This window comes from Coenobita brevimanus, chromosome 100 (genome assembly GCF_032717465.1).
Source record: "Coenobita brevimanus isolate Jiangsu-jjx chromosome 100, ASM3271746v2, whole genome shotgun sequence".
Classification (NCBI taxonomy): domain Eukaryota; kingdom Metazoa; phylum Arthropoda; class Malacostraca; order Decapoda; family Coenobitidae; genus Coenobita; species Coenobita brevimanus.
In genome coordinates, this window is record NC_137053.1 from 19,613,097 (window position 1) to 19,639,550 (window position 26,454).

At 40.0% G+C, this 26,454-nt stretch overlaps 1 protein-coding gene across 1 annotated transcript in view; it reads right to left on the minus strand.

Annotated features, from left to right (window-relative positions):
• LOC145414607 (synaptogenesis protein syg-2-like) overlaps positions 1 to 23,174 on the minus strand; it is a 629,376-nt gene extending 606,202 nt beyond the window's left edge. The window contains exons 1-2 of the mRNA XM_080284134.1: positions 23,156 to 23,174; positions 22,154 to 22,286 (exon numbers count right to left, since the gene is read on the minus strand). Coding sequence (XP_080140260.1) covers positions 22,154 to 22,286; positions 23,156 to 23,174 — 152 coding nt within the window. The remainder of the gene's footprint in view (positions 1 to 22,153; positions 22,287 to 23,155) is intronic.
• Positions 23,175 to 26,454: the final 3,280 nt, after the last annotated feature.

Genomic DNA, 26,454 nt, shown 5'->3' on the forward strand with positions numbered 1-26,454 from the left:
AGGAAGGGGCAGTGTTAAGAAGCAGAAATTGGTAGTTAGGTAGTCTCGAAGCTTCTCTCTGATTCCTGATGTTTACAATGCTTCCGGTACGAGTCAGAGTTGCCAGTCTGCCTTTTGTGAGCGTAGTTGTTTCGTAAGTTATGCATTAATTTTTGTTCTCTTTTTCTCTCTAATGTTTTATTTATGTGATTGCTTGTTAAATTATGTAATTCAATTTAAGTTTGTATGCAAAATAATTTACAGTGACATGTAATGTAAGAAAACTCTGGCATGTTTCGGATGTCTCTGAATTGGTAACAGTTGTTGCTAGGGGCAGGTACAGGACCAGCACATCCTAGAATGTTGGAGAGGAAAGGAAGGTTATTTAAGGATGGGGAAGTGACTAGAGCGAGTTCAGTCGGTTTTCAGTTCAGTTTGAGTGTAGTGCAGTGTCAATGAAGTTGTATATCTTCGGTATTTGTGAAAACAGTGAATGTGTTATTGACGTTTGTATATCATGGGCCCTTGTGAAAAATAGTGAAGTGATGTTAGCAAGCATTAAGTGTAATTATTTGCAAATGAAGACAGTGAACTTAAGGAAGCCAGCGTTTATTTACGACGCCTGAGCTGATCCCGTGTACTGTGCACCTAAAGGCTGACCATTGGAAGAGCAACTCCCTGGGCAACGTCCTGCCTATACAGTACTGTACTACTGGTGTTGGAGCCCGTGGCAATGCAGGATGGGGACATAACACTATATATTCTTTAAATATTATGAAAGCGTAGATATTACCAGCTTATTCTCCTTTGCCTTGCATATGTTCACCCAAAGGAATAGTACAAAAAATAGCAATAATGGTCACAAGGCTGCTCTTGATATCAGAATTCTTCTCCACCAGTGATGTGATTGACAAATGTCACTGCCATCCACCATAACGACTTTGATAAGATGCCTAGATAACCATCATTTAGTAACTGGGGGAGAATAATCCCCTCAACATGTGATAAGACCATCCTGTCAATAATAATCGTTTAATGTACAGTACCTGTACATACAGCTACAGTGACATGTATCACATACTATCATATTTATGTTCCTATATTAACACCTTGTTCACCTGCTTATGTCATGCGGACTCCACGCTGTGCTTAATGTAGTAACTAGTCATGAAAAAGTAAGTATTTATAGAAATCATGTTTTATTTGTGTAATTATGTATATAGTTTTCAAAAATAGTGTATGAAAGTATTATATGTTTTTTCTTAAAATTAATTATTTTTTATTATAACGCTAACTTTTGACTTTCTTGTAATATTTTCTTTGTCCATTTTCATCCCAGAAGGTGTTCCTTCTGCCTGTTTTTCGCTCATGGTTTATTGGCTGATGGGCTCGAGGGAAGGGGTGACTTTTGCTTCGAAATAATGCTTCAAAACTTCTGTAATTGTTCAAATACTGCCTTTACTTAGTATTTTTTTGTACAGTATTAGTATTATGAGTATAATGGAAAAGAAACTCTGTTCCATTAATTGGTGTAACTCTAACTCGTTCTCCTGCCCTTCATCTCTTCTTCTATTCTCTCCATCATCCATTTATTTCACTTTCTCTATAGGAGTGTGACAGAACTCCCCACCCAAAGAGCAATATAGTTCCACAACAAGGATTTTCACAAGGATACTATACACTGTTAGTGAGCTGAACATCTCAAAAAGTGCAGCAGCACTGGGTATACCCATTTGGGGATAGGTACTTTTAGCTTATAAGACAAGTAAGTTGAGAATGAAAATAAAATATCCAAGTGTCAGTCGTTGAAAGTCTCCTGACACATTTGTACAAGATCAAATAAAACAGGTTCTGTTATTATCAGGTGCTGTGCATCCAGGGTAAGTCTACTATAGTCTGTTCAACTGACCTGTGACCTGGGGTGTATGGGGCAAGTAGGGCGTGTTTGATTCGCGGCTGCTGATTGGCCGCCAATGATGTCATTGAAGTAAATGCAAACATGTATTGTAGTGCAACCTGCGGACATAGGTGTACACCGTGGGTGGATATAGTGCAACATGCGGACGTAGGACTATACTGCGGGTGGATGCAGTGTAACAAGGGGACGTGGGTGTACACCGTGGGAGGACAATTTACTTCAAACAGAACTCATCGTTTTATAAAATTTTATAATCTTTTTTTTCTTTTTATCACAGTAAACTTTTAAACCTAAGTTTGTCCTCTTTAGCTTCGGAAATTATTCCATATTGAAACTGGCTGTTTATATTGCTGACATTTAGAAAACAATATATATATATATATATATATATATATATATATATATATATATATATATATATATATATATATATATATATATATATATATATGTGTGTGTGTGTGTGAAATTAAGACGAGCTGTAGATTCACATCATCGGCGGCCATTCAGCAGCCGCGAAACAAACACATTACTCGCCTCATGCATCTCAGCTGCACAGGTCTATCAAATAGGGTACAAACTTACTGATTTTATTTAAGTCACCTGAAGAGCTGCAGTAGTGATCAGAGTAGCTGGAGGCAAATGAGGCTCTGTTTCTATAACAAACAAGAATATCATTTATAGAGGCAGTATGCCTTAGACAAAGTACTCCCGGGTATGAATAAATAATTAATAAATAAGGAAAGTAAATGCTAGTAAAACTATAAAATGTATCTGAACACTCTGGGTGTTTAATAATATGGAGCAATGAACGAAACAGTCTATCATTGCCTATTAATCTGTAGTTCTTTAGAGATCTGGGTTACTGAGTGTTGTACCACTGGGACAAGCTCCACTGATCGCTGGTGAAATATTTAGAGATACATCTTACAGCATGGTATAGTAATCATACCGAACTGACAAAACCTCAAAGTTTACTATAAATTCTATCGCATAAAGTTGTTCCCCAGCATATCATGCCAAGTGTACAAGATATGCCTGATGCAAATGCTTTTATCGCGTAATTTTTACAGCATGGTGTGCACAAAAATAAACAACTCTCAATATATATACCAGTTTTGGCTTAGATTCAGTTATAAATCTGATAATAATGAATGGAAAATTTTCTCCAAGTACAACTCATGAAGTATTTTTAAATAATGCATAACTGATAGTATAACATTATTCTTTCATAATCCGTAGTTACGTATACGGTACTACAACTTTCCATTTCAGTAATTTCTTTTCGAGGTTTCCCAGTCTTGTAAGATGCTATTCTTAACTTTTATTCTTGTAGTGGTGATTTCTGTAGTCTGTAATGTTGAAGAAAGAGTTGTTTGCTTTTCTCTCGTATTCTTAAGCCTTGTTAATTATAGAATACGGTTTGGTCATCTACTAAAAAGTCGCGATGTTTGTGTAATCTGGGTAGTTATACAACTCTCTCTCTCTCTCTCTCTCTCTCTCTCTCTCTCTCTCTCTCTCTCTCTCTCTCTCGTACTAAATGTCCATTTACAATACTTTCTCGTTCTACCATAAATAAATCAGTAATTATAAGTGATGTCCATCATATATGAGCAAAATTAGTCCCATGCACTGTATTTCTTCCTCCCTCCTCTCTCCAGACTTCAGCCCAACCGTTGAGCGATCAGTTCCTTCACCCCAGCTCTTCTCCCCAATCCCAGCCAGTCATCCCTGCTATACTTTGTTCACTCGGATTTGGCCCAAAATTAATATCTTCCCATCCTGATTGGCAGGATGCAATAAGAGATTAGTTCTAGAATATGATGCTAGTCAGGATTAAGCTTTGGAAAGAAAGTAGAGGCTTCTTGGTATTTTATGCCACTCAGTCGTTATAAGAGTCCGCAAAAGGAAGGACATTTCCTCTAAGTTATGGCAAATGAATTACAGCCATTTATGGCAACCACTCAAATACAACCATACAGATGCTGGAATATCTTCCCACACCATCAACCCACCTCCTTTGTCCCATCATCCTCCCTTCCGAGTTCTTCTGCTCTTCCTTCCACTCATTTTACAGCTTCTTCTTCTCTCTAACAACCCTATCGAATCTCATAACCCCAGGTACCCATCCAAGTCATCTTCACTTCCCAGTTCGCCTCCCATTCCTCCCAGTCTCTCCTTCCTTTTATACCTAATTTTCTTTCCCAGTTCCTTCCCTTTCCTCCTCGTTCTCACTAGTAAACTCTCCTTAACACTGTTTTCTCGCACACTTCCTCCTCTCCAATCCTCCCCTATTCTCCTCTTTTTGGCCCCCCTCTCTTCTTTCTTTCACTTCCCATCTTCATTTCTCTCTCACCCATCCAACTTCCTCGTATTCTTCCAACATCCCCCTTCCCCCTCATACTTCCGTACTTACCCCCTCACTCTTTCTCCTTCCTTCTCCTTTCCTCTCCTTGTTCTGTTTTTCCTTCCCCTTCCCTCCTACCCCTCTCCCCTCCACACACACACTTTTAACCTCCTGTAATAGTAGCCGTACCCTGGATTACTAGGATTACGCTGTACCGTACCCGTTTCCCGGTGACTACTGGCTCCCCGCTATACCCTAATCCATCACTGGCTATCAGTAGTAACGAGACTGCTGCGAAATACTGCAATACTACGGATCCTCTAGAGTATAGAGTATTGCGGAATATAATTAGAAATACGGAGTACCGGTGTACTACAAGGTATTATGGTGCTACGTAAAAATGAGGCAGGACTATTACAGAATATCTGAGAACTACTGAATATTGGTGTAAAACGGAGTATTAGGGGACTACGGAGGTACTACAGAAAATGTACGTGTTGTGTAATAATGTACTGTAGATGGTATGAAATATCTGGGGCTCTTCGGAATACCAGGGTACAATGGAATACTAAGCAATGGGATAACTAGAAACATGCTGTGAGACGTATATCCCTAGTTCTCATCTTCCTAACTTTACCCTTTGAGCCTGTGGTGGATTATTCACCCAAAAGTCAGCTATGCCATGCCACTGCATCATCCAAGTTGCCACAGATACCTCCGTTGGTTGCCTGGGTGGCCTGATGATTGTATCTTCCAACCCACAAAGGGTTGGTCAGAGGGTGGTGCCAACTGCCTGCATTGTGAACAGAAAACTGGTGCTATCGAACCGGCAGCTTGACAGTTACCAAAGTTAACCATTCAGTCACAGCGGTTACTTCAGAATATCGGGGTACTGCACAATACTGTAGTTTTACAGAATATTGCAGTGCTATGGAATGACAAGATATTACAGAATATAGGGAGCACAGTTGGATTTCGGGAAAGTGTTGGTGTTCAGTGGTTAGAGTAGGCTAATAGGCTGCTCTTTGAAAGGATGCAAGTTCAATTCCAGTCAGGGTCAGGGGACGATTTGTTGTTTTGAATTCGTAAAAACAGACTATACCAATCTTCCACAAGACCATTCGTCATACCATGAAATCACCTAGCTAATGCCATTACACTGAAAAAAAAAAAAAAAAAAAGTGCATTCGATATGGCTTGTGGGTATGAGTGTCCAAGTGATGTCACGTTAAGGAGTATGGAGGTAGGAGGACTAATGGGTTTTGGGGAGTTAGTTCTGAAGTTTCTGCTCGAGCCGGGCACAGAAAAATTGCTGTGGAATATGGTGAGGTTCTACGAAATATCAAGGAACTACAGTGTGGGGTATCAGGGAATATTGGGGCAGGGTGTTATACAGCTCTGATGTGCTACAGAATATTGGAGAACTCTGTAGCGGGAATTAGGCGAGGTAAAAAACTGGAAATTGAGCCCAGATTTCTGTACTAACTGATTTGGGGATATTCGGTCACCAACACTTCCCTTCATCCTTCCTATTTTCCTTAAACGTTCGATCTCCCTCCATTCCCTGATTTTAATTTACATACCTCCCATTCCTCTACATCCCCTGCCCCATCTCTCTCCAGTCCCCTACCCGACTTTACATACGAGTTCATCCCTCTCAGTTACATTCTTCTTCCTTATACATCCCTCAAACTTCTCCATTACGCCTGTCCTTCCCACCCTTCTTCTCTACATCCCAATCCCTCACCTTCAAAAGCCCACTCAATCCCCAAAATCCTCTTACCTCCTCCGTTCTCCCCCCCCTCCTCAGCTGCAGAGATGATATATAATTAAGACCGTGAGTTTCTTGATATATTATTATGTGAAAGAATATTTTGCTCCGCACTGCTTTTTTTAGAATGGATTTTTGAGACATCGGTAACTTTTTCTACGTTGTTTATGTATCTAAATTATTGGGGAGAGAGTACCATGAACGCACTACAATAATTACCCATACATTTACACACACACACACACACACACACACACACACACACACACACACACACACACACACACACACACACAAAACATTGTGAAGCAAACACAACAAACATACATATTCACAACACAAACATGCTTTTGTAAAATATACACATACATCCATAAACAGACACCCCCACAAACATTTAGGCAGGCACACACACACACACACACACACACACACACACACACACACACACACACACACACACACACACACACACACACACACACACACACACACACACACCACTGTGAAGCAAACACATCAAGTCTATACACCCATCACATAAACACGCCTCTGTAAAATATACACATACATCCATAAACAGACACTCCCACAAACATTTGCACACACACACACACACACACACACACACACACACACACACACACACACACACACACACACACACACACAACACACACACACACACACACACACACACACACACACACACACACACACACACACACACACACACACACACACACACACACACACACCACTGTGAAGCAAACACATTAAATATATACACTCATCAAACAAACATGCCTCTGTAAAATATACAGTTAAATCCATAAACAGACACTCCCACAAACATTTACACACACACACACACATACACACACACACACACACACACACACACACACACACACAGGCACTGATCAGCAGGATTCGTTATAAAGGGGAAGGGCCACCTCTGCCTCGGTGACTTGCATAACATACAAGCAAGAGATAGAAAAAATATTCAGTCAACACAGAAAATTATTTATACTTGAAAATCTGCAGCAGTACTGAACGAAGACGAGGGGGTAAATGCGGTAACAAAAACCCTCGACCCCCTCTCTTTTCTTTATCCACATGAGAATAGGAAAGAATGTGCTCACTGATACAAAAGAAGTGGATAAAAATGAAGAATAGGAAAAAATTTATATATATCATCCCATAGAAATAACAATGAATGGTGATATGGATAACGAAGAAGAAACAAGTGAACAAGGAATAATTTCAAAAGGAGAAATAGACCTTAACCCTTAAAGCACAGGGGTCTAGTGACCTGAACCCTTTCTGTATGATCTTTTTAAAGTTGAATGATTTCAACCAATCAAAGATCAGTAACCACAGATCAGAGAACTTTCAATAAAAATAATCGTAATACTCATCAGCCCTATTTCTTTCCACTGCAAGTATACCAGGTCTCTAGTTGGAGGCATTGTGGAGATAGGTGATGAATGGAAGAAACTTTGGGGATCACGGCAAGCTGCGTCCGTGCGAGCAGACAAGTCAGTGGCTAGGGGGTGTTGGCCACAAGCCGCCCTAGACAAGACGGGGTTGATCTGACTGTTCGCAGTCGCTTGCACTTCGCCTTTGCTACTAGACCTTCTCATTCCTTTTCACCTACCTTTGCCACAGCCTCATAAATGAATCTATGACACCCTGTACGAGTGGCTCACTCATTATTTGTCCAATTCTTTCAGTTGTTGCAGAGTGACCCAGTGCCATATGGTTTGTGGGCAGGAAGAATACCAAGGCTTATACATGACGATACACAATACTTGCAGTGAAGGATTATTTTCACTTTCGCTTGAGCACGATTATTATACAGGTCGTCTAGCATTCTTCATTTAAAGGGCACATATTTGACAAAGTTTTTATATCACCCACATTGGCTGTAAATTCTATTTTGCCTTTTGTCACAACATTTATTTTTATGCATATTCCAAGTATTTTCACTCTTCTCGTTTTTCATATCAGGGTTTATTCACTATGATAGCAAAACCATTGTATAGCTTGCCTCGAATGATCTCCTTCACCTTTACCCCAAGACTTATTTCTATATACTATAATACAAAACCACTGTAAAATTCTTGCCCTGAAAGGGAACTTTCACTTTTACTGTGACTTATTTCTATACCATTCAATACAAAAGCACCGTACAGTACTTGCCCGGAAAGATCACTTTCACTTTTCATTACTTGTTCTCTGTACTGGATAACATAAAACCTCTTACAACAGTTGTTTTCTATACCAGATGATACAAAACCACTGTACAGTTTTGGTCATAACACTGATTATCAGTACCATAGTTTTCATTATGTTCTATAGCATACCAAATGAATATCAGTCATTATAAACACGTATTCTCTACACTAAAATTCTCCTTATTTGTCTTTACTACTTATCTTTTCCCTTTTCTATGTACATATTTTCACTAAATATGTTACACTTTCCCACACACCTACAAATAGTGAGAGGGGTGATGTGGATTGTGGTGAGAGGGTAGTAATGCATAGGCTCAGTGATGGCACTGGGAAAGGAGGCTTGGGGGCCATAAAAGGTGGTCAGAGCCTGTCACTGTACGCTCAGTATAGTAACTCCTGCTCTCAGATGTCGTCTCTCCACTCGATAATTACGATGCTCTCATCTCTAAAACTTTCGATTGAACTTGAACTATCGCTCAACTCCTTCCCTGCACGTGTAGGAGGCAGGGCATGGGTCGAGGTGACGGGACGGACAGCTGCTCATGGCGGCAAGCAGATCGGATTATGTGGAATCAGAAATCATCATTGCTATCCCTCCTGATTTCCGTGGAAGACTGGCAGTGTAGCTTACCCACCTCCTATACGCCTACCCCATGCACTGGGCACTATATACGATGGGTAGGATTTCATATGCCGGCGGGAAATGCAAAATCTCCATGTTTTATGATGGCTATGGCTGTCGTCTGAGCTTTAGGGGTTAAGAAAGACATAAAAGCAGCAGCAATGAGAAACAAGTCAAACTGTGTTTCTTAGTGAAATGGAACAAAATAATGATGTATATGGTAAAGCTATGAAGAAACAGGAATGACTGAATGATTGAAAGGAGTGCATCAGTTAAATTATAATATAAGAGAAATACAAGAAAGACCTAGAAAACAAGAAAAGAAGTGACCATGAACACAAACAAATGAAGCAACAGGATTATTTACTGTTAAGAAAGGAATATAGATCAAGGGAAATCCAAGAAGCTCAAACCTCCCATTAGAAATGACAGAAAACAGAAAAGAACAACCTCGGCAAAAGGGGAGAGAATAAAAAACCAACACTGATGAAATAAAACAAAGCGAAGACATCAGACCGAGGATGAGGTGGAGGGATGGAGTTGAGAGGTATATGAGGGAGGGGGAGGTGAGCTGGGGGGAGGGTAGTCAAATGGTGGGTGACAGAGCGACTTGGAGGCGTTTTGTCTGCGGCCACCCTTTGCGGGATTAGGGCGTCAGGCTATAGATAGATAGATAGATAGAAGACATCAGCAGATGGTTCATAAACAGAGAGGGTCTGTGACCTGTCCCCATTTTTCTCCATGGACTTTGAAAATTATCCTTGTATATCCTCTGATGACACTGATCAGCGACCAGATAGAAGTCACTCGTAGCCTATCACCTGTTGTTGAATTTGAGGCTAATTTTCAAAGTCATTGAAGAGGAAAGTTCAAGAACTGACGGAACCTTAGTTCGAGATAGTTCATCGCAGATAGTTAGTAGCTAAAAAACGAAAAATAAATGACCACAGCAAACTAATGTCTTCGCTGTAATCTACATTAAAATACCTCGAACTTTTATTCATTTACACTACCGCAATAGAAATCCCTGATTAATTCCGCCTGATCAACTACAGTCAGTTTCAGTCATTTACACTACGTTTACAGTGATCACAAATTAATTTCACATGGTCAGCTACAGTCAGTTTTCCTTTATCATTTTGAAACTCTACCAAAAACTAATGACACCACATTAAATTATCCTGTAATATTCACGTAGGCTTCAAAGGATGAAGTCTTACTTCATCAGTTTAGTACCCCCAAACGTGAAAAAAAAAATCAGAGCTGCAAATGTACGAATAGGAGATTATAGTATTTGCCACAATAATTAATCCCCTGCGGGATCTTTAAAACTAACGTATAAAGTACACTTACTAGCATTAGGAGAGTCAAGAACATTAAATTTACCTAGTAATTGTACACCACTTGTAGTATCAAACTAATGTACTAGATGTGTGTTGTCCCGAGAGAGAGAGAGAGAGAGAGAGAGAGAGAGAGAGAGAGAGAGAGAGAGAGAGAGAGATGGACTGTTGAATGGATGGATGAGTAGAGAGGCAGAAAGGCACAGATGGAGATAGATAGATAGATAGATGGATAGATAGATAGATAAACGGATTCAACGCAAGGTAGAGAGACATCGAGTGAAATACAGAATGTGAACTATAACTATCGTAGAAGACCATACTAAAAAGAAAATTTTAAAAATTGCTCCAAAAGTTTGCATTTGAAAGAGATGGTTGGGTGAGTACAGACGTGGGAAAAGGAGAGTTCAACGGGGAGTGTGCGTGCGTGCGTGAGTTCATAATGGAGGACAGTAGTGAGTTTTATTTTAGAAGCAAGAAAGTACAAATGTCAATACATTGATGAAAGAGTGCAAAAGTGAATCAGTACATGACTGTAAATGAGGAATGAGTACCTGGCAATAAATAACGACAGAGTGAGTAGAAACAAAAGTAGGGACATACCTGTAGGTGAGTCAAGACGTGTGGGTGCGTACAAGAGTATTTGAGTACAGGAGTGAGTTCATACCCTTTTTTTAGCGCAAAAAAGAAGGAACCAAAGACCGGGAGCCCGAAAACTCGTTCCATCCAGGGAAAATAAGAGAGATATCAGAGGGCAAAATGTAGATAGGTTCGTTTCCAGATGCCTGAACACACTGCGTTTGAAAGGCTGGAGATCATAGGCAGTAGGAAATACAGATAGAGGGAGACAGTTCCAGAGTTGACCTGTTACATACATGAAAGACTGGGAGTAATGGTTGACTCTTGCAAGAGAGAGCTGGACAAAAGGGAATGAGAATTTGTTGCTAGACGAGTGCTACGCGCCCGCCCGCTGTAGTGGCAGAAGGATGCAAGCAGTCAGTTCAGGGGGGAAGTGACCACTGAAGCAGCAATAAAAAAAAAGATAAAGATACAACAGTGTGGCAAAGTCACAGAGGTTAAGGGAGCCAGAAAGAGGAGGAGAATTAATGAGACGAAAAGCCTTTGACTCCACCTTGTTGAGCAGAGCTGCATGTGGGGAGCCTCCCCACATATGAGAGTTGTTCTCTTCACAGAGGTGTTTACAACCTGTGTATACAGTCAACAACTAGGCCTATGCAGGCGTTAAGAAGGTAGTGAGACGGGTTAGGACACCTACTTTCTTGGAAACAGATTCAACGAGAGAGGTTATGTGATCTTTATATATATATATATATATATATATATATATATATATATATATATATATATATATATATATATATATATATATATATATATATCTATATATTGTTACGAAACAGAGAAAGATAATGTACACTTTAAGTGAGAATACGAAGAGTCACTACTGTCCCGTAAAGTTCCAGGTTCAAAACAAAAAGAGTTAGGTAAAATTACAAGTTAAAGTTTAATGCTCAAACTAACAACAAAACATTCAGGACTCATAAGGATAATGTAATGGCAAAAACAGGTTAAATATATGGTTAACTGCAATAGCCTCTATTAACACGAAATTAGCAAGAATAAATTTATCTAAGTCAGCCCTGATAAAATGAGATACCAGATAATACTCAGTGAATGCCAGATAAATAATTACAGATACAAACTATTATCAAAAATAACTGACACAACCCAACATTAATCAAAACCTCACTAGGCCTAAGAATTAACCTTATGCTACACAGTACAAGAAAAAATACAACAACAGTTATACTCAAATTACACACAGCTGCTAGATGTTTGGAGATTTCTTGAGCACTCACAATAATAATAATTGTACAGGGGAGGACAGAGATGTGAACAAAATGAGGAGCAGATCTAAGTGGCAATGATGCAGAGACTGAGCTCATTATATAGGGGCCAGCAGAGCCTGATACAACTTGTAAGAAGGACGCGCAAATGAAGCCACGGGGACAAAGAGATGAAAATCCTGCAAAGTATAACAGAGAGAACGACTTACTCTACTATAACGGTAGAAGGGGGGGACTGAGGCAGAACACGCTCGTGATCAAACATGCAGCATACTGTGCGTTAAAATTACACAAAGGATGATGAAATCATAGGCTATGTAACACCTCCCCACAAAGAAAAAAGAAATTTACAAAGGAAATTTCTTATTATTCTAAAACAATCTGTATATGGCATTACAGAACATGCAAAGGTCTTTCCTAATGTTACAAAAAATGAGATCTCCCTAGCACGTTCAGTCATAGGTACTTGCCAGTATCCCTTTAACAAATCAAACTTACTTATGTACCTAGCCTTTCCAATCTTGTCTATGCAATCTTCCACACGAGGGAGAGGGTAAGTGTCTGATTTGGTTATCTGATTAACACGTCTGTAGTCGATGCAAAGCCTCTGTGACCCACCTGGCTTAGGGACTAGAGTGACAGGAGAACTCCACTCGCTCTGACAGGGCTCAATCATCTTGTGGTCCAACAGGTAGCCAAGCTCCTTCTGGATGAGAGGAACTTTCACTGGGTTCACATGGTAAGGAGGCAATTTAATTGGCTTTGCGTCTCCAACATCGACATCATGCATCAACACAGTGGTTCTTCCTGGAGTGGCACGGAACACTTGCGGGTACTCCTGCAGTAATGCCGAAAACTCCTGACTTTCCTTGGGAGGTAGATGAGAAAGCTTAGTCTGGAGATCATTCATGATATCAGGATTCTTCCCCAAACTATCACTCAGGCTCATACTGCATGGGAGAGCTTCACTTGCAGACTCGGGTGGAACAGCTACAGTGCAGACTGGATTATTTTCGTCCCGCCTGTGATATAACTTTAGCATGTTGATGTGACATAGTTGCTTGTTCTTTCTACGATCTGGTGTGGCGATGACATAGTTGACATCACTGAGTTTCTTCTCCACGAAATAAGGACCACTAAACTTGGCTTGAAGAGGTTGCCCATGAACTGGTAGCAGAATCAAAACCTGATCTCCTGGCTGAAAGTGGCGTAACCTGGACTTCTTGTCATACCAAGTCTTCATCTTCTCCTGAGCAGCTCCTAAATTCTCTCTCGCCAGCTGTAAAGCAGTGGACAGCCGTTCTTTGAACTTCATCACATACTCCAGCAGGTTGACGTCATCTTCCTCCGACAGCCAGCATTCCTTGAGTAACTTAAGGGGTCCTCTTACTTCATGGCCAAACAGTAGTTCAAAAGGTGAGAAGCCCAGTGATTCATTTGGAGATTCTCTTGCGGCAAATACAACAAATGGAAGACCTTTATCCCAGTCTTTCAGATGTTCCAAACAGTATTTCTTGAGCATCGATTTGAGTGTTTGATGATATCTCTCCAACGCTCCTTGGGTCTGGGGATGGTAAGCTGAAGACGTGATCTGGGAGATGCCCAACTCTTTCAGAGACTGCTTGAAAACATTTGACATGAAATTACTTCCTCGGTCTGACTGTACCTCCTTGGGCAGACCAAACTTTGTGAAGAACCCTAGCATTTCCTTAATCACGTTCTTTGCTGAGATATTTCTAGGTGGAATAGCTTCGGGATAACGAGTAGCCATATCAATCATGGTCAACACATAAGAAAATCCTGAAGAAGTCTTAGGAAGAGGGCCCACAATATCCACCAACACACGGGTGAAAGGCGCCTCAAAAGGAGGAATGGGAACTAGAGGTGCAACCTTTTCGGTCTGATTACACTTCCCCACAACTTGACAGGTGTGACAAGACTTACAATACCAGGAAACATCCCTGAAGATACCTGGCCAGTAGAAGTGTTTCAAAATGCGTGCCACAGTCTTCCTCACTCCAAGGTGTCCTGCCAAACTGGTATCATGAGCCACTCGAATGATATCCTGCCTACAAACACGAGGGATGACAACTTGATGTACAACCTCCCATTCACAGTCGGCTGATGCTGTTGGGGGTCTCCACTTCCTCATAAGTACTCCTGACTTTACATAATAACAAGTAGAAGCACCGGCTGACTCTTCTTCACTGTAAGCAGAGTTAGCTAGACCTTTCAACTCAGGGTCAGCAACCTGCAACTCAACCAACTCTTGACGAGACAAATTATCAACACTACGGGGTACTGCCTCATCTGGTGAGTGGTCCAAATTAGCAAGAAAAGTGTCAGCTAGGATAACATCATCATCATCATTATCCTCTAAATCACCAGTAACTTTAGACTTAGCCCTAGTGACAGCACATGCAGGGAACACATCAGGGACATCACAATCCTGGGCCGCAGCCACTGGCTCACTAGACAACTGAGGAGCTGGACACACTTGACTTCCACCAATATCATTTCCAAGTAAGAAAGTTACACCTGACATTGGGAGTGTCTCAACCAACCCAACCATAACGGAACCATTAACAAAACCAGACTCTAAATTCACTCTGCACAGAGGGACAGAGAAGTAATTATTCCCTACACCTTGTAAGATTACAGTTTCATCAGAGGAATTAACATTAGAGCCTAGAACACTGGTCAGCATAAGGGATTGGCAAGCACCTGTATCACGATATATTTGAACTGACTTCCTGTCATTACTGTCCAGAGGACTGACAAAACCATCAGACAGGAAATTAGCACATGAACTCTTGAGAGTGTCACCCACGTTACTGCTCAAAAGAGGAGCTCCATCATGAGAATTTAAGTTACCCCTCAAAGCAGGTTCAATTAATTCAGTTAAAGAATTCTGGGAACTCTCAAGAGTGGACACTAGACCAATTGACTGAATATTTAAAGACTCCTTTTTGTTCACATCACGCTGTCTCCTGAAACATCTCTCCGTAGTATGACCAAGCTTACTACAATAAGTACATTTACTTTTCTGAAATCTAGAGGTGAAGCTGGTATTTACTTCCTGAGAAACATCATCCTTATTCTCTTTCCTGTTACCTGTACTCTGAGTAGAGGCAACGTACTTACTCTCAGCTTTCCCTTTTTCTCTAGAATATCTCTTGTGAGTGAGAACATACTCATCAGCTAAAACTGCAGCATCAGACAAATTATCTATTCTTTTCTCATCAAGATATAGGCTTACATCTTTACTAATACACCTTTTGAAGTCCTCCAGCAAAATCATCTGCTTAAATTTGTCAAAATCAGAATCCACATTCTTAGAATTTAACCACTGCTCTAACAGATCTTCTTTGATTTTTGCATACTCAACATGGGATTGCTTATCTTGCTTGTAAGTTGTCCTAAATTTTACTCTATAGGCTTCAGGAACAAGCTCATAGGCCTTAAGAATCAAGCTCTTAACTACATCATAATTATCACACTGATCCTGAGGCAAAGATGCATAAGTTACTTGAGCTTTACCGGTGAGAACAGTTTGAAGGAGTACTGGCCAATACTCCTTAGGCCAATTAAAACCTGTAGCTACCCTCTCAAACAACTGAAAATACTTTGTTAAATCAGATTCATTAAAAGGAGGGACAAGTTTAACATTTTTAGCCACATCAAAATCATCAGAGCTAGATGATCCAGTTCCACCTTGTTTCATGCGATACTCATGGTCTGCCTGAATCCTGGCAAGTTCAACTTGTGCCTGAGCCTGTATCTGTGCCTCCTGAATCCGAACCTGAGATTCCGCCTCCTTAGCCTGAGACTCAGCCTCCTTAGCACGTGCTTGAAATTCAACCTCCTTAGCCTTAGCCTCCTGCAGGGCTAGCTGTAACTTAGCTAATTCAATCTGCGTTTGCTCATTTGGAGGAGTTACATTAAACAAGCTCTTATTAATCATGCCAACAATTTGATCTTTAGAATGATGAGAGTGAACTGCAATTCCCAATTGTTGAGCAACAAGCTTAAGTTCATTCTTTGTTCTGTTTTCTATATCACACTCTGTTTGCACATTTGACAAAAAATCCCTGGCTTCATCAAGTGTAAAAATAGTAGCCATCATGAATATATCACAGTCACAAAATATCAAACAATATCCTTATGATAATATCCTGAATATCCTGATATGAGGTCGCCAAATTTATGTTACGAAACAGAGAAAGATAATGTACACTTTAAGTGAGAATACGAAGAGTCACTACTGTCCTGTAAAGTTCCAGGTTCAAAACAAAAGAGTTAGGTAAAATTACAAGTTAAAGTTTAATGCTCAAACTAACAACAAAACATTCAGGACTCATAAGGATAATGTAATGGCAAAAACAGGTTAAATATATGGTTAACTGCAATAGCCTCTATTAACACGAAATTAGCAAGAATAAATTTATCTAAGTCAGCCCTGATAAAATGAGATACCAGATAATACTCAGTGAATGCCAGATAAATAATTACAGATACAAACTATTATCAAAAATAACTGACACAACCCAACATTAATCAAAACCTCACTAGGCCTAAGAATTAACCTTATGCTACACAGTACAAGAAAAATACAACAACAGTTATACTCAAATTACACACAGCTGCTAGATGTTTGGAGATTTCTTGAGCACTCACAATAATAATAATTGTACAGGGGAGGACAGAGATGTGAACAAAATGAGGAGCAGATCTAAGTGGCAATGATGCAGAGACTGAGCTCATTATATAGGGGCCAGCAGAGCCTGATACAACTTGTAAGAAGGACGCGCAAATGAAGCCACGGGGACAAAGAGATGAAAATCCTGCAAAGTATAACAGAGAGAACGACTTACTCTACTATAACGGTAGAAGGGGGGGACTGAGGCAGAACACGCACGTGATCAAACATGCAGCATACTGTGCGTTAAAATTACACAAAGGATGATGAAATCATAGGCTATGTAACAATATATATATATATATATATATATATATATATATATATATATATATATATATATATATATATATATATATATATTTATTTATTTATTTATTTATATGGGATGCTAGCTGAAAACTCATTTTTATTACAGATGCTTTGAATAAGTGTATCCATCACCCAAGGGCAGAAAAATGCGTGTGTAATTATTGTTGTTATGATTATCATTTTCGTGGATGATAAAATACTTACAGTTACAGTCATATTGTTCGAGTGGAGTATTTCTGCCAGGCATACACTTTTTTTTTTTTTAAATTGGAAATGCTTTCATAAACTTTTGCACTTAAATCTGCCTGCTTTCGTCCACGAAATATAAAGGCTAAGTAAGAAATACGAAAAAGCTGTTTATATATCTGACTATTTTCCTTGTTTCTTGTATTCTCATAATTATCTACTACTATCTGCGTCGTACCCTCTACCATCCACTTTTTCCTACCAACAACTATCTACTTTCTTCCGTAAACTTTCCTCTCATCTCTAGTAGTATCCTATCCTACCTACCCCTTCCCTTTCCCCGCACCACAATATCAGTCACTTTCTGACTGACAGTGAAAACTATAAAAGTGACGTCAATTGGAAGATCACGGTCGATTCCCCAGCACAGAATATATATGACGTTCGGTGCTGAACTCGCGTTTGATACTCCACTAGATCAAACACCTACTATCTGCCTCATGACGGCCCGCATGATGACATCTATCCAATATTTTATTTTTCATTGTTTTCAGGGCCAAACAGGGACGAGAGCTGAATTTTTACAGAGCTGATGGGGTCTGAATCGATGGATTCTTAAGGACTGTGATGCCATTGAGGTTGGGTATATCAAATTCCTATTTTTTTTGGAAATATAGTATGACTTGAAAACATGATGTGGATTCACTTTTAAGGTAGAATTAATAGAAATGAGACGGAAACCCTTTTGTGTGTGTGTGTGTGTGTGTGTGTGTGTGTGTGTGTGTGTGTGTGTGTGTGTGTGCTCAAGGCAGTGTAACTTCCTCCTCCTCCTCATCCACTCCCACTCGCCAGTATTTTCATCTTTCAGTCTCTCTTCACAAACCTCATTTCTTCACATCACCTTTTCTTCCCCTCTTCACATTTTCTTCCTTATTTTTTCTTGTCCAATTTACTCTCTGTCCTCCTTTTCTCATTATTCCCACATTCTCGTTTCCTTTTCCCTATTCCTTTGTTTCACATCTTTTCAATCTCTCTCCACTACTCCCACCTTCTCTCTTCTCCATCCATTCCCTTCCTTCTTCCGTTCATAGCAACTCATCTTTGTTTTTTGTTTTTTTATTATACATCTTCCTTCCTTTCTCTTCAAATGTCATTTTCTCAGGAACTTACCTTTATTCTCCTTGATTATTATCAGGGCTGATATACCCGGCTTCATCCTATTTTCATTTTCTCCTCACACTCCACAGCCCTTCCATCCTTCTCCTTTCGCATCATTCCCCCATGTCCCTTTCCCTCTCCCACCCTTTCGTCCTCCCTCCCTCTCCTCAAAACCCTTCAATCTCTCTCTCTCTCTCTCTCTCTCTCTCTCTCTCTCTCTCTGTAATCTTTTCTTCCACCCACTCGCTGTACAGCCTCTCTCTCTCTGTCTGTCTGTCTGTCTGTCTGTCTGTCTGTCTCTCTCTCTGTAATCTTTACTTCCATCCACTCGCTGTACAGCCTCTCTCTCTCTCTCTCTCTCTCTCTCTCTCTCTCTCTCTCTCTGATCTTTTCTTCCATCCACTCGCTGTACAGCCTCTCTCTCTCTCTCTCTCTCTCTCTGTAATCTTTTCTTCCATCCACTCGCTGTACAACCTCTCTCTCTCTCGTTCTGTAATCACTCTTCTATCTCAATCCCTCCACAGTTCTACAATGCATTCATCTCTCTCCACCATCTATGTATCCGTCTCCCTCCAACCCCCTTCTCTCTCTCTCTCTCTCTCTCTCTCTCTCTCTCCACCACACCGCCATCTCATGAACTCCAGTCCCAACCCCTCTTTTCTCTCCTACTTTTATGTCTCCTCATTACTCCATTTTTTTCCACTTTCTCTCTCTCTCTCTCTCTCTCTCTCTCTCTCTCTCTCTCTCTCTCTCTCTGCACCTTTCGATCTCAGTCTCCTTTTCCTTGCCTTTCCCTCTCCACCTCTTCTTCATCAGCCGTACATATTAACCTTCCTTTTCCATCCTTTCTTAACACCCTCTTCTGTCTCCCTTTCGACTATCCCTCTCCCGCCTCCCTCTTCTTTTATCTTCCATCATCCCTAGTTTCTTTCTACCTCATCCCTTAAGTCGAAAATATAAGCTGGCCATTGTCAAAACATATATCAAAATTTATTTCAAAATTAGTAATTGCGGCAGAGCTTTGAATGGAATATGTTAAAAACTAAGATACAAAGATACGTAGATAGAAGTTTGGATGAACTGTACTGGTGGTTAACGCTTCTCTCTCTCTCTCTCTCTCTCTCTCTCTCTCTCTCTCTCTCTCTCTCTCTCTCTCTCTCTCTCTCTCTCTCTCTTTCACACACACATTTCCATATACTGGAACATACAGTCACACGAACACGCAAGCACAAAACTTTGCATCTACATTTGCACACACAATCTCAATCTCTCTCTCTCTCTCTCTCTCTCTCTCCGGTTCAACTGCATTCGAAGTGATGCTAGAGAGGATGTCACTCTGTGTTACTCACTAATGCATGTATGTCATTCGTGACTCGTTTAACATCCTTAAAAGTATCATGTTAAGTTGATTAAATACATGCAAAAAAGAAAAAACGAACAGTAAATTCCCCCAAAAAACTTTATGTTATGCTCATTCCGTCTTCTTCGATGCATTTTTTTTACAATTTCCGTTCTGTTTAAATGATTTTGTATATCTGTCATGTTTTTGCAAATAATTTTCAATGCAGAAATTTATGTGTTGCTTTTTCAGTCTATTTTTTAGTATGAAGAAACACTGAGAGTGCAACACCCACGCCCACCAACTGGTCTGTGAAGGAACAAAAAATTTTGTCCTGTTACCTTGTCCTTCATGCTGTTGCTCTTAAAATCGAAGTACCTCATTCTTGTTTGATCCTTAACCCAAACATCACGACTGGACCAAACCTATCAAAAGTAGCTGAGCTGACCTTGTCCTGTGACCGTGATAGTTGACCTTTTCCTGTAAACGTTATCTTTGACTGATTTTTCTCAAAATCAAATCCCTTCATCACACCCATACCCTAAACTCTGCCAGAAAGATTGGTCTAAGTTGTATAAAAACTGCTTGAACTGGATTTGCCATGTGACCTTAACCCTTGACCTATTGTTCTATAATATTAGCCCCTTGGCAGATCCTCAATCTTTCCATCATTTTTCGTCCAAATAACACAATAACCGTTAAGGTTATTTTGTTCACACACAGGCACACATGGTGGAATGTGACCTTGCCTTGTGATCTTGACCTTTGCCTGATTGTTCTCAAACTCAAACCCCCTTCATTCCGGCATGACCTTTAGTTTTTCCACCGAGTTTGATTTAAACTGGATAAAAACTGTTCAAGATTGCTTTGTCAAAACCAAATATTACCCAACCCTGTGACAATGTCCTTTGACCTATTATTCACACACACACACACACACACACACACACACACACACACACACACACACACACACACACACACACACACACACACACACACACACGTACGCACGCGCGCGCGCGCGCGCTGAGCAAAAGCAAATAATAACACCTAATCTTTTTTCATGATTGTGAGAGTGATGAAATGAAAAAGCTGGAGTAACAAGAGCAACGAAGAAGTATTAGTACATACGAGAGTGCAACAGCCTCTCCTGCCATCTAGAGTAGCCTACAGGCCGACTGTTTGACGTTACCTTATGACCTTGACTTTCGACTGCCTATTCTTAAAACAAGTTGCTTCATTTTTGTGTAAACCTTAACCTTGTCATAAAGTTGTTAAATTAGGTCACAGTGTTTGAGTTAACTTTGCCCTGTGCGCCTGAACTATGAGCTTTCCAAATGGCCTTTACCTCTGAGAGATTGTCCTCGAAATCGAATTCATGTACTCCTGCCTTAACCTAAACCGTTGCACAAAGACTGGCCTAAATCATATCATGGCTGTTCAGTTTGACCTTGTCATTTGACCTTCACCATTGATTAGTTGCTCTAAAAAGAAAAAGGTCACCCTTTGCATGAACCTTAACTCATCCATGAAATTTGATTCATCCAGATCAAAACTGTATTAACTACAAGGTCTCACGGTTCTAACTTTTGACCTTGACCAGAGATCGTGACCTTTACTTGATTGTTTTCAGAACTGAATTCCGTTGCTCTTGTCCTACCCTGAACCCTTTCTTCAATAGTTGTTTAAGTTGAAAAAAGTTGGTTTTGCTATGTCAAATTTTGACCTAGTGCTGTTACATTGAAGTATAACTTACCGTATTGTTCTAAAAAGGAAGGAGTGTATATATTTTTTCTTTATCTTCAACACTTCCACCAAGATTAGCCTAAATCGAAAATAAAGGATTTTAATTATTTTTGCTCTCTCTCTCTCTCTCTCTCTCTCTCTCTCTCTCTCTCTCTCTCTCTCTCTCTCTCTCTCTCTCTCTCTCTCTCTCTCTCTCTCTCTCTCATCATTTCGATTAGTTCTTCTTAGTTAAAATATAAGTTTGTAAACCCGAAAATGGAGCGAGTAAGTGCATTGGTTATTTTCCATCATTAATATTATTCACCATTTTTGGATGACTGCACAAAATCAAAGATTAATGGGAACTTATACGGGGATGAAGTTAATATTAGTAGTACTGTAAAAGCAAATAGCACTTACATAAGTACTTATTACAGTTCGTCCATCCTAGCGCCGTAGAATTTTCTTATTTTGCACACCTCCCATTACCTAATGACTAGCACCATACTCAACTCTAGTGTAAATCTCTTATTGAGTTTAGGATTCAAGAGAGTAATGACAATTTATTTATTCGAAGTCAAAGAGGGTAGAGTAAAATGAGTAGGCTACAGGCAATATATGGGTAAGTACTGGTGTTGGTACTCACATATAGAATGGCCTGCGTGCCCCGTCCTTGTACCAAACCACTAGCACGGCTTCGTCACCAGGCCGGGTGTGTGCAGCCATACACGGCAGGTGGGCAGCGGTCCCGGCCACTCCGTCTACAGTGGATACAGGCCCTGTTGGTGAGACAAAGGCGGCGGTCACGATGGAGCAAAGGCAGTGGGTTGGCGGGGAAGTTAATATACTCCATTGGGTGTTTAAGTGGAGGGAGAGAACAGGGTGGGCGGTCTGGATGAATGGATGAAGAGGGCAGAGAGGACTGTCTAGATGTTTGGGTATGGATGACATGAGGCTGGCATGTGAGTTCTGGTGTGTGGGGGGGGTCGGGGGGGGGATGCTATGTAAAAGATCTGTGGGCAGCAGTTAGTGAAGCTGATGTGTGGGCTAATGTGATGGAGTAATTCTGGGTGAGGAAACTGAGTGTGTAAGATGATGTGGATGGGAGAGTCGGATGATATTTGAGGTAGTAAACGGGAGTAGGTGTGACTGAGATGTAAAGAAAGTAGGTGAACGGCAGATAGATATAGGGAGAGAGAGAGAGAGAGAGAGAGAGAGAGAGAGAGGGGGGGGGCAGTAGGACAGAAGATTTGGGGGAAACGTAAGGCGGGTCGTCAGGAAGAGGATGAAAATATGCCAAGAGACAGGCCGATGATTTAAGAGAAAAATAGGAATCGCATGAAAGATAAACAGATGAGAAAGAAAGGGAGTGTGAACACAGGGGAATGGTACTTACAAAAACCGAAGAGAGCAGATAGGTGAATAAGTAAGTGGTAATGGGATATACACGTAACTAGGTGAAGATGGCAAAGGAAGTAATGATAATAATAATAATAATAATAATAATAATAATAATAATAATGATAATGATAATAATAATAATGATAATGATAATAATAATAATGATAATAATAATAATACAAAAATGATAATATAATAATAATAATAATAATAATAATAATAATAATACTTAAAATGGCACTCATACCTCCGTCAAGGCCCAACATGCAGTTCCTTTTAACTCAGTTAAGTCTAATCCAGTATCACATAACCCTGTAAGTTGTAACACCATAATTTTAAACTACCCATAACTCTTAGATCATAATTTTTTACTCAGTGTAACAGCCAACAAAACAGTGTATATAATTTCATAATTTGCATTACGGAAGAATAATAAGTTGATACAAACTGTACACTTTCGTAGATACTAACATCCTAAGTAACCCTGATTTTATTCATCAAGATCCATGCAATATTCTCTGAAATTTTTTTGTAAATGTCAAAAAACGCTTTATCTCGCTATGTTAAAGTGAAAATAAAACAAAATCCTGGATCCGCACCTTTATCCGGATCCGCACCAAAAAATGGAGACTATTCTGGGCCAAGGCCCATTCTTCTATCAAGTTTCCCCTAATAATCTCTATCTATCTATCTATAGCCCGACGCCCTAATCCCGCAAAGGGTGGCCGCAGACAAAACGCCTCCAAGTCACTCTGTCACCCACCATTTGACTACCCTCCCCCCAACTCACCCCCCCTCCCTCATATACCTCTCAACTCCATCCCTCCACCTCATCCTCGGTCTACCCCTCCATCTCCCTCCCTCCACCTCACCTACATACACCCTCTTAGTCAGTCTTTCATTCTCCATTCTCTCCACATGTCCAAACCACCTCAGTGTATTTCTCCTAATCTTCTCAACCACATCCACATCTACCCCACAACGTTCCTTCACTTCTTCATTCGCCAACCTGTCCCTCCACGTCACTCCACATCCTCCTCTCAAGTAACTCATTTCCACTGCTCTCACTCTTGACTTGTTCCCCTCTTGCAAGGTCCACGCCTCGCTTCCATACGTCAGGGTAGGGATCACAATACCATCATGCAGTGACTTCTTAACTTCCATACCTCCCTATTTCTCATCACTGCTTTCAGTGAACCAACAACCTTCTTTCCCTGCTGTACCCTCTCACGTACTTCATTCCCCAAAGTTCCATCCTTACTCATCACACTACCCAAGTACTTGAATGCACTCACATTCTCCATATCCTCACCATCCCCTAATAATAATAATAATGATAATAATAATAATAATAATAATAACAACAACAATAACTGTAATTCTGACACTGCTGAAGCATATTTCATAGAACTCCACATTCCAGATGATGCCATATTCCAGAATAGAATGACAAACAATATTCCACATGTACATCAAATATGACAAGCAGTCGTTGAAATATACACATTATTAAGATTGGTTGTGGTAAATGGTGTACTATAGTCCCGGCGCACGACTCTGAGGTTGTCATTATTGTACCCTGCCAACCTACCATTCAAAAATGCGTCCGATTTCGTATCATATTATACACGAATCATATTATTATGCACGAATATATCATACTCGAAAATTATTATACATAAACATTATTATACATGCAATCGGATGCACTGTTGAGGGGTAGGTTACCAGGGCACGATAATAACAACCTCAGAGTTGAGTGCTGCGACTATAGTAATAATACGGTACATCATAAACTGAATGTGCAGAGACAAGTGTCATGATTTTTGCTCTAACCAAGATCTATATATATGTGAGAATCTAGGTCCAAAAAACGTCAAAAAACGTCAAAAATTATTGATTTGTCATAATTGCTTTTGTGATATCTTAAAAAGCAGACACTCTTAGGATGCCGATAATAGTTTTGTTATTGCTGCAGACCTAATATTAAAGGACTTTGGGTATTCCTCAAAACTTGTTACGAATTTTGATCTGTGACCTTGAGATCAAGATTAAGGTCATTCATACAATGCGAATCATGATCCACTAGATTTCGACAGAGTTTGGTCAAAATCGGTTGTACAGTTTCCTACTTAACACTTTCAGGCTTGAGGTGACCATTTTGATTTTCCTCAAAAACTCAAAAACTATTTGTTGAATCTAAGTATCAATATCCAGGTTCATTAGTATATACTGACGACTGCATACTGGAATACAGTATTTGCAATGCAAATAATTCAGTAGTTTTTGCTGTGCAGGAGAACAAAAATTGAAAAAATAACATAAACGGTGCTAGTGTTAGGAAAAATTTTGTCAGAAGAAGCCTGGAACCAACGTACATTACTCCTGAAAACAAGAAGTCTCTATCTTGAACGGTCTTGGAATGCCGGCCTTCTAGATCTCCCCTCTCCCCCCAAACAAGAAATAATAACTACACTATCAGCAAGAACTCCACAGAATGTGATGATGATAATAATAATAATAACTAGGATTCTGAAGCTGCTCAAGCAATATTCAAGGAACTCCACATTCCAGATTAGAATGACAAAAAAAAAAAATCCACACTTTGTACATCAGATATGTTGTATAGACTTTGAAATATCATTAGAGACCTAATATATGAGGCTTTTGGCATGACTCAAATTTTTTTTCGGATTATGACCTGTAATCTTGAGATCAAAGTCATTCATACTATACAAATCATGTTCACTCATGACCCACTACATTTCCGTGGAGTTTGGTCAAAATCGGCCAATACTTTCCAACTCAGCACTTTCAGTCATGAGGCTGCCATTTTGATATTCGTCATTATCTCAGAAAGTATCTCTTGGATCTCAGTATCAATACCCAGGTGCACTAGTAGGCTATATGTTGACAACTACATACTAGAACATTGAAAAAGCAACTGCTTCAGTAATTTTTGCTGTGCAGGACAATAAAAAAATAAAAAAATAACAGAGTGCACTAGTGATAGGGAAAAAAAAGGTGCCAAAAGAAGCCTGCAACCAAGACACATCACTCAAGAAAATTTAAAGACTATCTCAAACGGTCTCGGAATGCCAGCCTTCTAGATCTCCCTACCCTTTAAAAAAAAAGAAAAAAGAAATAATATCTAGAGTATCATAAGAACTCCACATTTTGTGGAGTTCTTAACCCTAGAGTGCATATGTGGGTGTGTCACACCTCACGCTATCTTGTGTTTACGTGACCTACGCGTGGGTCATTGTCCCAGGCCGCTGCGTGCCCCATATACCCTCATTCCACGAGTTGCTCTAGCAGGAAGAGGTACTGCTCTCCATAGGAAATTTCCAGAATGATGCGTCTGGGCGTCTCATACCCGAAGTATGCACTGCTGTACATCTTTGACAACGGGCTTGTCACACCCATCGTAAGTATTAATAGTTTATTCAGTAAGGTGTTTTTCCTTGTGGGAAGTGAATATTCGTTATAACAGAGACAATTTAATGCACAAATCGTAAAAATGGCCCACCATTTTGTAAGTGATGA